We start from the raw sequence: 14,961 nt of genomic DNA on the forward strand, positions 1-14,961 counted from the left end.
ATTTCCAGGTCTGTTTCTTTTCAAATCTCATGGCCTTCAGAGCTTCCCAATACAGAAACATTTTATTTTAGGCTGGGAATTGTTTGTGGAGGATTTTCAAGGATTTCATTTTTTCCCTTTGGCCATGGCACCTCTTAACCAGCCCACTCCAGCCACCCTCCTTGGGGTCAGCAGTGCAACATGGGCAGCTTTCCCTTCGGCTTGTCCTCAGTGGGACACCAAGGGTGGGGGGCAATGGGCAGCTTCCCCTCTGGGGTCCAGTGGGCCAGCCTGCTCATTGCCTTGGTTCCACATACACGTCCACCCACTATCGTGCTGGGAATTGCCTGGATTGTGCTCGCTTTTTAAAATTGGTTTCCTTGATCCAAAATGGGTGCTCAGTTTCCAGAAAGCCCAGTTTCTAGGTGGCTGCCCTTCCTGGTGCCAAAGGAGAAATTGGAGAGCATGAAAAACCCTGTAAGTGTAATCAGAAGAAACTGGTTATCCGTCTCCTGCACAGCCACATAATTTTTGGTCTCTTTCAGGTAACTGAAGAAACTTCGCTTGTTTTATTCCCCCAACCAAATTCCGTGGATTTGAATTATCTTTAGCAAGCTTTCCTCTAAAGAAAATCTCTGAATTAACCTCACCTCATTTTTAAGGAAGAGGAGGATAATTAAATATGAGCTACACGATATGAAAAACAAACCAGAGAGCCAGCTCTGCCATCCTTAGTAAAAGAACCCATCCCTTCAACCAAATGGAGCTGAGGGTCTTTCTAGCTGGGGCAAGCCTGGCACAGAGTCTCACTGAGGTCTCCTCATCACCCTGGAGAGAGGCATTGTTAAGTGACAGGTCACACGTTCCAAACTGGACCTCCCAGCTTATCTGATTAATGGTGAACCAGCGGCAGGAAGGGTTATATGACACACAAAAACCTTTTGAAAGAAAAAACTTAAAATGATGCAGAGAAATAGATGAAATGCAGCAGCCACGAAGCTCCTTACTTAGAAAATGATCTATCAGATGCCCGGCGTGGGACAGGGAAATACCTTGTTGGCCACAGACTTGCCAAAAAGATGTTGAAGCTTGACTAGAATCTTTACATAACACTTGAGAAAGGATGAAAATATTAGGAACAGCCTTTTTATAGTTAGCTATTTTGAAGTAATTTCTGCTTGACCCTGGCCCCATTTTGGTTGGCACCCCACTAACCCGTTGGCTTCTTGCTCCGGGTGGGCGATGCCTTGTGCTGGGAATGGCCTGGTGCCTGTTGGCCCCTCAAGAGCGCGGGGTGGGTGGGTGGGGGCTCTGATCTGTGGGAGCTGCCTTCCAGCCCACTCTGGTTTGCTGGGGCAGCAGAAGGGGGCATGGCTGGCAAAGGGGCGAGAGAGCGCTCTCCGTCTCCCAAGGCCCATGTCTTCTCCCAGTCCTCTGTCTTCTGAACCTGGGTCAAAAACCAGCCCAATTATCAGGTTTCCTTGCACCTGGACGAGGCACACTTGGGTTTGCTGACAGCCCATGTGGAGGCTACCCCCTCTCCCTCCCTCCCTTCCGAGGGAAGGGAATCTCCTTCTGCTCTATGTTTGCCAGTGCAGAGCGCCATCTGCTGACCTGTCTGGGAAAGGGACCCGTGGGAGCAGCTGGGATGCCTTTTCTGCTGCCAGAGACACAAAGCCACAAAAGGCACTTTGGGTTGTCTGGCTTTCTCCAGGAGGCCTTGCTAGCAATTCCTGCATCCAGTAGGGGATCCACCGAGGAACCAATGGCCAGATTCTGTGGATCCTTAAAAAATGCCAAGGCCAAGCGGATGCCAACTCTGGATTTTCCCCCCATATCTCTACATATATATAGTATTTGTCAATGAAGCAGTGTCCCATGGTCATCTCATCATCCTATGTTCATTATAAATCTATCCCACAGTCTGCATTGGTGAGATGCAGAATCACTTGCTCCAGAGAGCTGTAGAAGGTGGTGAGCCGGCCAGTCTCAGCCTCCTGAGCTCTGTGTAGCTGGCCAGCTCAGTATCCTGCCGGGAATCCCCCTTTCCGGGAATCGGAGGCTGCAGCCCAGCCACTTTCAGTCCAGAGAATGGCCTGCACCACAGCGCCTTCATCAGTCCTCTTCACCTCGTGTTTCCTTCTCACCAGGTCTTCTTCTATTTCCTAGGAAGGAAAAAGCAGGTGACGCGCCCTCATCTTCAACAGATCCAAAAGCATTTCTTACCTCAGACTCTTTTGCCTTGGGGGCCAGAGATGACTGCACTCAGTCAAGAGACAGCTGCTCCCAGCTGTGGTCTCAGGGATGTTCTGTCACAAGTTACCTGTCAGCTGGATTGGACAATGCTACTATTTGGGAAGCCCCTTGAGCTAAAGGGAGCAACTTCACCCAACCTGAGACTCTGCGTGTTTTAGAATTGTAGCCCTCTGATTCCCAGGCAGCCTAACTGCACAACACTATGACAGAAGTGGGAAAGCCAATCCTGAAAGAGAACCCTTCAGCTCTTAGCCCTCTTTGGGTTAAACCTTTCCCCTGATCATTCCATTATTGAACAGACCTTTATCACATCCTTCTCCAGAAGCGTAGCTGAGGGGAACAACTGGTTATGAACTCGCGGCTCCTCCACAGCAGTCTTAACATCATAGCCAAACCACAAGGCATTGATGATTGTCTGCACGAAAGAAGAGGTACGGGATTAGGTCTCCAAGCATCTCCTGACAGGATTGAAGCTGATGTTCTTTCCAGGGATCCATGAAGCCAGGATGAATTGTGAGAGACCCCAGAGAGACTTTAGCTGCTCAGTAAAATGTCTGCCTTGCCAAGGAGCTTTGAGATGTACTTGACAATCGCTTTAGCCAACAACAGTTTTCCCCAAGGGGCTGAGTGTGGTGCTGGCCATCCCTCCCTCCCCCTCCCCCCAATTACGTGAAATAGATAATAATGGAAAGCTCAGAGCCACCGAGGAATTTCAACATGGAGCGATTTGAAACTTTCCTTCACTTTTTCTGGGATTCCAATTTTACTGTTCAAACTGTAAATTTTGAGGGGCTTGCAAATCCAAATGTAACTTTATATGAGAGACATCCACCAACCTTTTCTCTCCATCTTCCTTTCAACTCCCCCAATCCAAAGCTGTAGCTAAACCCATTCTATGGCAAAGAGTACAAAATTGATATAACTATGTGGGTTAAACCTCCTTTTTCCCCAGAAAGACAAAATCTAGACAGCTTCAAAACTAGTCTGTTCAAGAACCTGAAAGGAAAACCTGGTGAGGCTTTGGAAGCCACTTCTGTCTTTTTCTGTCAAGTATCACACGCACATCCCCTTCACTGGGCTGATTCAGCCCTGTTTGCAGATCTCGGTCTTAGCTCAGACTTCCCTCCTTAGGGGTCTCCATAGTTGACCTAGCAACATCTCTGGTCCTGGGAGGCACACTGGTATCCCCAGAGCAGAACAGAGATGCCCACCACTTGCCCTGCTGCCCGTGAGTGCTGCCCGTCCCACCCCACAGAGAGCCCACGGGGTCCAGGGCTTCTTGACGGAGCAAGACGAGGTGGTCTCCAGAAGCATTCCTCAGCCTACCCAGCGTGACCCACCAGGGCTGTTGCTGTTGTGATTTTTGTCCCTCCAGAAGCACCGACCACCATCCTGACTTTGTTCTTCTCATCCACCAGGATAGTCGGACACATGGATGAGAAAGGTTGTTTACCTGTTGGGGATGGAGCCAGGTGAGATGCATTGCTGGACACGATCCTCGAACATGCCACTTAAACCACTAGCCAGTATAGTTGTAGTAGTAAATATCCTGTGAACTATGTGCTGGTTCCCATCATCCCTTCCTTTGCTCCTGTACAGGTGAGAGAGCATGGGAGGGGTTGGCCAGCCAGCATCTTACAAAGGTAACTTCTCCCTGTGCAAGAACGGCTGAGCCTTTCATCATCCTGGCCAGAGTCCTTGCTGCGTTTTTACAAACCTGCCAGGGCTGTCTTCTCTCAGGCCTGTCATGGAGCTTCCCAGGGGCCCCCCGAGTGGGGCTCCACCGTGCTTGTTTGGGTGGCGGGACCAAGGCTGAATTACACAGATGGGGCTCGCCCTTCTCTGCCTACGGTCACCCCAGATTCTGAGGCAGGAGTTGGGTGATTGGGTAAGAGCTGATCATACAGGCTCAAGGGGAAAATATCCTCAGCACTAAATCCTAGGAGAAATGGGGGACTCCTTCCCACAATCATCCCCTTGGTAAGCTGCTTTCTAGGCAATTTCACAGTGCTGTTATCCCTCATGGTTAGCCTCAGGTACAAGTTGGATTTTCCTGTTTTGTAAACAACACAACTTATAGGGAGTCAGGGCTTTTCAACCGGTGGAACATGTACCACTAGTGGTACATTGGCACCTGGCAGGTGCTATGCATATGACGGGTTGAACAGCACTGTAAAAAAAAAGTGTAAAAGTGGATGAGGTGAAGTGGCAGCAGCACCGCCCAGGATCAAAGCGTGGAGCTCCAGCTGATTGGCGGTGGCCTTGGGGGTGGCAGGCAGCCTCACATCATCTTCGGCTGGAGATTCAGCTAGAGCTGCTTGAGGCATTGCCTGCCTGGGTCCTGCTGAGAGCCCAGGATTGGCACGCGCAGCTCCAGATGATTGGGGGTGGCAGGCAGCCTCACGCAGTCTTCAGGCAGAGATTCAGCTGGAACTGCGTGAGCCATTGCCTGGGTCCTACTGAGGAGGAGAGAAGAGAGGATATAAAGGGGGTGAGAGAACAGAGGATATAAAGGGGGGTGAGGACTACCTGTACTTTATCACTTTTCCCCCAATTTTTTTGGTCATCAAGTTTTTGACACTTTGCTAGGCAACTGGTGGTACTTGAAGATTGCCATATTCTAAAAGTGGTACAGTCGGTGAAAAGGTTGAAAAACCCAGCTCTAGAGGGCATCACAATCAACACAGGAAAGCAGTTGCTGCCCCCAAATCAGGGAGAATCTCCACTGCCCAAAACGGAGAAGACACAATTCCCATGCTAGAGCGACAAGGGAAGCAGGGAAGGGGGTTGGTCTGTGTGTCCAGGGGGTTCCAATGGAGGACATGGAGGGTCACCAACTGGAACTGGAGATCAAGGATGGCCTCACCCCACCCACCCCCCCGCTTGGGAGTCTGTGCTGCAAGTGGGGTTCAGACAGGATAGCAGTCTTCCAATGTATCTCAGGGGCTGCCACAAAGAAGAGGGAGCCAAGCTATTCTCCAAAGCCCCTGAACGCAGGACAAGAAGCAACAGATGGAAACTAACTAAAGAGAGAAGCAACCTAGAACTAAGGATAAATTTCCTGACAGTGAGAACAATTACTCAGTGGAACAACCTGCCTCCAGAAGTGGTGAATGCTCCAACACTGGAAGTTTGTAAAAAAAAAAAGACTGGACAACCATTTGTCTGAAATGGTATAGGGTTTCCTGCCTGAGCAGGTATAGGGGTTGGACTAGATGACCTCCAAGGTCCCTTCCAACTTTACTACTACTACTACTACTACTACTACTACTACTACTACTGTTAACAGCATTTGCATGATCTGTGAAAAGCATCATTGCCAGAACACTGGGAAGGAAAAATAAAGCTCAGAATGAGTGCATCAGCCATGAGGGCCTGAAAGAAAATGTCTGGAGCTCACATCTAAGAACGTCTAAGAACAATGTCTCCAAACATCTTTTTCTACCATATTATTCTAATCTGTAGAAAATAGATGAATATCTTTGAAAGCAAAAGGGCTACAGGTGAACAGAGACCGTTTCTGTACAGACCTATAACGACCAGGGAAGTCTCAGAAGCAACTACAAAGAACAAACCATGAAGGATGCCTGGTCCCGGAGTCTCTGCTATTGCCAGGCTCCAGAAACCAAGAAACACCCATCGTGGCTCTTCTAAACAGCCTCCTTTATCGTTCCTCACCTGTAGACAGGTAAGCGGGGCAGCCTACAAATATTATGAATAAATAAATAAATCTTGCCCAACTCCAGCTGTCTCCTTGCACCATCCAAGAGTTCCTCTGGGAGTTCCCAGGGAGGAGTTGCTCTGTCCAGTTCTCTTCCTCCCTCTCAACCTCTCTCCACTCTGTCTGGAATGCAGCCCCTCCCAGCTGGGAAGCCGGGCTACATTCCTCCCCCAGGAACTCAGATAACCTTTGCAGGGCCCAAGGACCTCTCTTGTCAGGGACTTGGAAAGAGGCCAGGATAACCTTAATAGCTAAATAAGGACGAAGATTGACTTCAGTCAGAAATTACAGACCAAAATCAATAATGAATTACCTTGAGTTATCTTGAGGCAAGATGGGTGGCCTATAAATTTAATAAACAAACAAACAAACAATGATTATAAGTTGTTCACAATGATTTTAGCTGAAAGGTTGAAAATAATAGATGCAGAGAAGGCTTTTGATCATTTGAACTGAACTTCGTTTGTTGAAGGTTTTGGAAGATATGAATTTTGGAGAGAATATATATTTTGCAGATAGCGCAAATCATTGCTAATGAAGATTTAGCTAAACCATGTGAGTTTAGTCCTTGAAATTCCTCTTTTAGTCCCTGAAATATTAAATAGAGATGTGAGACAAGATGAGAGGGTCACCGGTGAAAAGATGAAGAAAGAGTCGTAACAAGTTAAGAGCTGTTGTAGATGACTTGATTTTGATTTTGGCAGATTCTTCAAAGGGAACTGAACTTTGAATGAGTAAATTAATAGAATTTGGATGATTAATCAACAGAACACAAACATGTTAATTAAAATATATAGTGTGTTTTGTGCAGTAGCGCAGAAGCCAAGGGATCGCGGGGCTCCGCACCCTATGGCAGATTTCTGCCTGCTAATTGGGCCTGAAGTCGCCCCAAAGAGGTGACATAGAAGGAAGGAAGTCCTTCAGATTGAGGAGAGATGGCGGTCGATCCAATTAGTTTGGGAAAAGCCCTCCAGAAACCAGTAGGAGAAAGACTAGCTTAACTTCAGAGCCTAGCCCAACCTACAAGCAGCCGAAGCCCAAAAACACTATTTTAAGTTGATTGTAAACAACGTGTTTGGAACTGGGTAAGAACAGTGATTTTCTCTCTTCTACTTGATAATTGGTTTTCTGGAAAAAAAACAACCAAGAAGCAAAAAGCCTCCGAAAGTGAGAAGGAGGGGGATCTTTGCCCCACCCTCCTACAGACAGAAGCGGCGAATTAAACCATTTAGGGGGAACAGAAATGTACTGAAATGAAATTAATATAAGACTTAAATCAGGATAAGTTTGGTGGAATTTCCTAAGACTTCCCTTTCAAATCATGAAAATAAAAAGAAAATAATTGCCTATTACTGAAAAACGAACTGGTGCTGACATCTAGTGGTGGATAAAAATATACAACAGCAGTTGTTCTATAACAGGAACTGGCAAAGCCCAGGAAAAGATAAATTTGTTTCTGGTGACCTTCAATGTCTTAATAACAGATAACAGCTGTGAAGAAAAAAGAAAGAAAACATTTTGGACTATCTACAAAGCAAGGATTATAAACTTTAGAAAAAAATTTGACCTTTCTGGATTACAAATACCTAGTTAACTGTGACTCTAAAGCTGTTTGCAGAGGAAGGAAAACCCTGATTTTTTGCTATCATGGAAAACCAGAGATCTGCAGAAAGAATGTACCAAGAAAAAACAAACACTTTCCAGGAGGAGATATATGCTATGTTGCAACTAATTCAAACAACAATGATCTCAATCCATGAGGAAAGTAAAAATAACTTTGAAAATATAAATGAACACATCTCCAATTTAACTTTAGAACACAAAAATTCTCAGAAAATAAAAATAGAGAGTGAGCAGATAAAATAAACAACTCAGTATGAGCCAGAGGAAAGAGATTTAAAGATGAAACCTAACAACAGAAAGAAGTATGACTTAACTCAGGTGGAAAAAAAATCTACAGGAAAGATAACTTATACTCTAAGATTGATTACAAAATAAGCCTGAGGACAAGAAAAATGATTTGACAAAATGGATTACAAAGCTGCCAGGAGAACTACGAGAACTTGAGAGACAAAAAATGATAAGTGAAATTAAGAGAGAAAGAAAGGAAAAGATCTTCAATGAATATGAAGAGGTGAAACCTTCCTATAAAAACATCTTATCTGTTTTGTCCTTTGTACCTGTAACAACTATAGGAAGACTCTTTGATTCAGCGAAGCTTATTGATCAGGAAAGATGTTTGGCAAAAACAAAAGGCTAAAGTGAGAATTAAAAAATTAGATGATGGTATTTATCAGAGGGAATATTTAAAAAATAAACATTTGTTTGAATATGGTTAAAGAAATAGAAAGAATTTGGATATAAATGAATTTTAGTCTAAGAGAGATGAGCCCCTCAAGTAACAATATTTTTTCTTTCTTTTTTCCTTTGTGTTTTGTTTTTTGACATGAGAAATATAAAAATGTTGGGATGGTTTATATAAAGGACAAGTTTTAGATACTTAAGTGTAATCGATCTTGAGAAAATTTCAAATGGACAAAACTGTTTCAGATAGATTCAAAAGATTAGATAATTGAATTCATTAAATGGAATATTTAAGTAGTATACTATTTTATTTTATTTTTCTTTCTTTCTTTCTTTCTTTCTTTCTTTCTTTCTTTCTTTCTTTCTTTCTTTCTTTCTTTCTTTCTTTCTTTCTTTCTTTCTTTCTTTCTTTCTTTCTTTCTTTCTTTCTTTCTTTCTTTCTTTCTTTCCTGTTCTTGAGATGGTCTGTATGAGGAAAAAGACTTAAGTGTAATCAATTTTGAGAAAATCTTAACCTGTAAGAATGTTTTGAATATGGTGGGGAAAACAAATTTAAATAAGAATTTTGTAAACAGGATCTATGATGAGACAATCAAGACGATCAGTTAGAAAAGAAGCTTTATATTGATATGTTTATTATTTGCAGAAACATTAGAAATGTCTAAAGTTAATTGTCATTCATTTAAATAATAAGAATTGTATTAATTCAAGGTTGGGAAAAGAGAACATTATTGCAAGAAGAGAAAATCAAGCAAAGCCAGTATGTGGACTATAGAATTAAACTAATTGTATGGAATAAATATAAACTCAGGTTTTGCCCCAAAATGCCTTTGTGGCTTTTAGCACAAGAAGCATTTTACAGACCATATATTATAAGTAAACATAAATGGATCACCTATCAAGATGTACTAAAATAAGTGCAATTAAAGCCAGATACTTTTCTTTTGGGACCTATGGACAAAAGTTGTGGAATTCTGCAACTGCAGCAAGATTATTCCATGCTCAATAGAAGAGCTAGATTTTATCCACAGCAGAGGAAGGTTGATGGAGGGGATGGAAATTGCAGAGAACCAAGCTCAGCTGGCCTGCCTGGTTACAGAGAAGGCAACATCTCTACTTATGGTTGACCTGAAAAACAGCAACCCCCCCCCCAACTTTTTGCATGAAACAAAAAAGGCACTTCCGATTTGTGGTTTTAAAAATTAGAATTATGATTTTTTAGAATCATAGGGTAAGAGTTTTTTTAAATTATATGTATAATTGCTGCAAAGGAAATTGAAAATTTCTGTATCTTTTTGATCCTTCTTTCCTTCCTTCCTTTTTTCATCCACTGCTCTTTATTAGTTTGTATTGGTTTTTATGTGTTTTGTAAAACTTTAATAAAAATTTATTTTTAAAAACGAGATAGGGCTAAGAAGCAGGCCTTAAGGCACAGACCACAGAGAAGAGTATCTGCAGTAGATGGTCAAAAAAAGGCAATCTGAGCAAAGCTTCACACAAAAGAATGTGGCTGCCATCTTGACTTTTTTGACCACCCACTGCAGATATCCCTGAGTTGCGTGAGAAGTGGCAGCCCACTCCCTGGAAGCAGCGGGGGCTTTCCACGGATTGCCTCTCCCTCCGTGGCTGCAGAGGCACCTGGCGCTCAGGGAACCGAGGGGGTCCTGGGGAGGGGGAAGACAGAGGCTTCCTGGAGGAGACCCTCCCCAGAGGGGCCCGGAGGGGGCCGGGTGATTTGCTCAAGCAGCAGGCGGAGAAGTGCGCAAGCAAAGCCTTACCTGGGGCAATGAAGTTGGCCACCGAAGGGGGGACCCCAAAGCCATTCACTATGTGGGGGGAGCTGAAGTCGTCCATCTCATTGTTGAAGATGATGCCATTCACAAGGGAACGGAGGTCGGAACCGAAGCTACAGAGGCAGGCAAGAGAAATATGTGAACCCAGCAGCTCCACTTTGCACCCAGCTTTCCTGCCAGCCATTCCTGGAAATGCCGAAGCTCCAAGGCCACAGGAGTCCTGTTGCCCCTGCGCAGAGCCCGGGCATCATCAGCCCTCTTCCCAGAAGGCCAGTGCAGAAGCCAGACTGACCAGCAGGCAAAGGCCAGGGGAACACAGGTGTTTCCCTATTTCAGGGCTGTCTAGAGGGGGAAGGAAGGCAGCAGAGGGGCTGGGGCAGTGCCAGGACATATCTGGGGAAGAAGCATGTTGTACACCCAGCCAATTCAGCAGGAGGGTCAGGGAAGAGATTGTGGGGAGCAATGGCAGGTGGCACAATGGAAGTGAGGCTGTGTAGAGTTGGGAGTGATAGCTACTTAGCTGATAAGGGAGTGGCAAGCAGCTCTGTTGGGGGCTCTTGGGGAAAAACAGACACAATTTGCTCTCATTAACAACAAAACAACAGAACAACACTCCTGCTTGTGCTCATGTGTGTGTGTGTGCGCGCATGCACACACACACACACACACACACACACACACACACACACAAACACACCCCATCCAGAAAGATCAACGCTTAGATCAAGACTAGGGTGGGCAAGCGTCCAGGCACTATGGGGCCAGTTCCCTTGGCTTCTCTCCACCGGCCACTCCCCCTTCTCAGCTTTGGGAGCCTGGGGCTTGTGGGGGGAAAGCCACGATTTGGGGAAGGGTCCTCCAGAGCACCTCAGCCCTGACCCTGCTGGGAAGGGCCTGGCTGAGCCCTTGCCCTGGAATCTCACTAGTGGTTGATGGTGCTGGTGGCCGATACCGCGCTGCCATCCTCAGCTACGACCGAGACATGGGATGTCCCAGCATGCTCTGGGGTGTAGTAATCTGGTTCATAGTAGTTGATGTTATGGGTAGTGTTGGTGATTTTGCCCCGCAAACTGTCAGCAAAGGACTCTGATGTCATGTTTCTCATCACCTAGACAGAAGAATGGAAGGAAAAAGGAAAAGACAAGCGATAATTCACAGGCCAATGATCTTCCTTGTGTTTCTCCTGAGCAACTAATGCGATGGCCAGCTTGTCTCTTGGCTCAGCCCCCAACAAAATGCAGCTGAGTCACATGGTTCTGTTCAGCCAGGGGCAATGGGAAAGGGGTGTAGGAAAGAGGCAAAGGAGCAGAGCAGGGCACGGAGTTACCTCGGTGAGGTTAACAAATGCAGGGTCTCCAAGTAAACTCCTCTTGGCGTAGGCAAAGCGGAAAGCCTCCAAGATGCGGTGGTACGTCAAGCCCTTCTCTTCTGGAGTCAGGGTGCTGTTCTTAGAGAACCGGAAGCCTGCCGTGAGAATCGAGCACAAACATCAGGCACGTTAGGGACCATCAGGCACCAAGGCCAGAGGTTAGATTGAACAAGCGCTGCTGCTGGTATTCAAACTTGGATGAAGATATAAGTTGATGCAAGTTTTCCATGAGATGGTAGGAAATGATGGCTGTGGCAAGGATTATCTGAAGCAAACCGTCAGAGAAAGATGGGTGGGGAGGGGGAGGTTTATTTATTTATTTTAATCCCATTTATATCCTGCCCTTCTCTGAAGACTCAGGGCGGCTTACAATCTAAGAAGCACAAATCAATGTGCTTAGCAATAGCCTTCATTCTATGTATGTTGTTAGTTGCGAAGTCGTGTCCGACCCATCGCGACCCTATGGACAATGTTCCTCCAGGCCTTCCTGTCCTCTACCATCTTCTGGAGTCCATTTAAGCTCACGCCTACTGCTTCAGTGACTCCATCCAGCCACCTCATTCTCTGTCGACCCCTTCTTCTATTGCCCTCAATCTTTCCCAGCATTAGGCTCTTCTCCAGTGAGTCCTTCCTTCTCATTAGATGGCCAAAGTATTTGAGTTTTAGCTTCAGGATCTGGCCTTCTAAAGAGCAGTCAGGGTTGATCTCCTCTAGGACTGACCGGTTTGATCGCCTTGCAGTCCAAGGGACTCGCAGGAGTCTTCTCCAGCACCATAGTTCAAAGGCTTCAATTCTTTGGCGCTCAGCCTTTCTTATGGTCCAGCTTTCACTGCCATACATTGCAACTGGGAAGACCATAGCCTTGACTATACGCACTTTTGTTGACAGGGTGATGTCTCTGCTTTTTAGTGTGCTGTCTAGATTTGCCATGGCTTTCCTCCCAAGGAGCAAGCGTCTTTTAATTTCTTGGCTACGGTCCCCATCTGCAGTGATCTTGGAGCCCAGGAAAATAAAATCTGTCACTACCTCCATTTCTTCCCCATCTATTTGCCAGGAATTGAGAGGGCCAGATGCCATGATCTTGGTTTTCTTAATGTTTAGTTTCAACCCAAGTTTTGCACTCTCCTTCTTCACTCGCAACAAGAGGCTCTTTAGTTCCTCTTCACTTTCTGCCATTAGAGTGGTATCATCTGCATATCTTAGGTTGTTGATGTTTCTTCCGGCAATCTTAATTCCAACTTTTGATTCATCTAGCCCTGCCTTTCTCATGATGTGCTCTGCATATAAGTTAAATAGGCAAGGCGACAGTATACAGCCTTGCCGGACTCCTTTCCCAATTTTTAACCAATCAGTGGTTCCGTGTCCAGTTCTCACTGTTGCTTCTTGGCCTGCATATAGGTTTCTCAAGAGACAAATAAGATGGTCTGGTATGCCCATCTCTTTAAGGACTTGCCAGAGTTTGTTATGATCCACACAATCAAAGGCTTTAGCATAGTCAATGAAGCAGAAGTAGATGTTTTTCTGGAACTCTCTAGCTTTCTCCATGATCCAGCGTATGTTAGCAATTTGATCTCTAGTTCCTCTGCCTCTTCGAAATCCTGCCTGTACTTCTGGTAGTTCTCGATCCACATACTGCTGGAGTCTAGCTTGTAGAATTTTAAGCATAACTTTACTAGCATGAGAAATGAGTGCAATGGTGCGATAGTTTGAACATTCTTTGGCACTGCCTTTCTTTGGAATTGGAATGTAAACTGATCTTTTCCAATCCTGTGGCCACTGTTGAGTTTTCCAAATTTGCTGGCAAATTGAGTGTAGCATTTTTACTGCATCGTCTTTTAAGATTTTGAATAGCTCAGCTGGAATACTGTCACCTCCACTAGCTTTGTTGTTGCTCAGCTTTTCTAAGGCCCACTTCACTTCACATTCTAGGATGTCTGGCTCGAGCTCAGTGACCACCTCATTGTGATTATCAGGGACATTAAGCTCATTCTTGTATAGTTCTTCTGTGTAATTTTTCCACCTCTTCTTAATCTCTTCTGCCTCTGTTAGGTCCCTGCCATTTTGGTCCTTTATCATGCCCATTTTTGCATGAAACGTTCGCTTCAACTCTCCAATTTTCTTGAAAAGATCTCTGGTCCTCCCTATTCTATTGTTTTTTTCTATTTCTTTGCATTGTTCATTTAAGAAGGCATTCTTATCTCTTCTAGCTATTCTTTGGAATTCTGCATTTAATTGGTCATATCTTTCTTTTTCTCCCTTGCCTTTCGCTTCCCTCCTTTCCTCAGCTATTTGCAAAGCTTCCTCAGACAGCCATTTTGCTTTCTTGCATTTCTTTTTCTTTGGGATGGTTTTGGTTGCTACCTGTTGTACAATGTTGCGAACCTCTGTCCATAGTTCTTCAGGCACTCTGTCTATCAGATCTAATTCCTTAAATCTATTTGTCACCTCTACTGTATATTGAACAGGGATATGATTTAATTCATACCTGACTGGCCTAGCACTTTTCCCTACTTTCTTTAATTTAAGCCTAAACTTTGCAACAAGAAGCTCATGGTCTGAGCCACAGTCAGCTCCTGGTCTTGTTTTTACTGACTGTATAGAGCTTCTCCATCTTTGGCTGCAGAGCATATAGTCAATCTGATTTCTGTGTTGACCGTCTGGTGTCCATGTGTAAAGCCGTCTCTTGGGTTGTTGTAAAAGAGTGTTTGCTATGACCATCGTATTCTCTTGACAAAATTCTATCAGCCTGTGCCCTGCTTCATTTTGTACTCCAAGGCCAAACTTGCCTGTTATTCCAGTTATCTTTTGGCTTCCTACTTTAGCATTCCAATCTCCCATGATGATAAGGACATCATTTTTGGGTGTTAGTTCTATAAGGTGCTGTAGGGCTTCATAGAACCGGTCAATTTCATCCTCTATGTATATGCCTGCTTATTAGGGCTTTCGGGTCCCCCCCAGTGGCATTGAAGAGGAGTGTTGCTGTAGTCATTGGGGAAACCTAGGGAAATTCTGGAAAGACCATATTAGTGACTTGGGGTTTTCCTGGACTCACAATTCCTGCTATAACATCAAATTGGAGCCACAGCTGGGAGCTGTCTTCATTCAGCTCGGACATAAAGTGAAAAGTAGCAACAGTGAATGCAAAGGTGGATTTGTGAGGCCTCTGACCTGAAAAGGCACAGGTAGAAATGAATAACATTTGGGAAGTGCAGTACTGCTTTGTGTTGCCCAAGCAGAACAGATTCTTCCTGCCCTACATTCACTAAGGAAGGCATGAATGTCTATTATACCTTCTTTGATTTAGAAAACATAGGCAATATATGTGAATTATGGAACGCTTTATGTGAATATGGAGATTGGTGGCTATAGGGAATAAGTGGAATGAAAGGAAATGCCAGAGTTTCAGCACGGAGTGGCACGCGGGGATAAAAACACAAGGAATAATAAGCGTGTGAAAGAGCTTTTGGGGGGGCAAGATGTGGGGGGAGGTGAAGGCAAATGGGTGTGCCACAGAAAAGAAGGGGTCAGTAGGTCAAACA

At 44.9% G+C, this 14,961-nt stretch overlaps 1 protein-coding gene across 1 annotated transcript in view; it reads right to left on the minus strand.

Moving 5' to 3' along the window:
* Positions 1-1,250: 1,250 nt before the first annotated feature.
* The window catches only part of GGT1 (gamma-glutamyltransferase 1), a 30,512-nt gene continuing 16,801 nt past the window's right edge, over positions 1,251-14,961 (minus strand). The window contains exons 8-13 of the mRNA XM_081339108.1: positions 11,381-11,517; positions 10,977-11,161; positions 10,039-10,166; positions 3,576-3,688; positions 2,537-2,650; positions 1,251-2,144 (exon numbers count right to left, since the gene is read on the minus strand). Coding sequence (XP_081195234.1) covers positions 2,001-2,144; positions 2,537-2,650; positions 3,576-3,688; positions 10,039-10,166; positions 10,977-11,161; positions 11,381-11,517 — 821 coding nt within the window. The 3' untranslated portion in view covers positions 1,251-2,000. The remainder of the gene's footprint in view (positions 2,145-2,536; positions 2,651-3,575; positions 3,689-10,038; positions 10,167-10,976; positions 11,162-11,380; positions 11,518-14,961) is intronic.

The sequence above is a fragment of the Vipera berus genome (genome assembly GCF_964194415.1).
Source record: "Vipera berus genome assembly, chromosome: 14".
NCBI lineage: Eukaryota > Metazoa > Chordata > Lepidosauria > Squamata > Viperidae > Vipera > Vipera berus.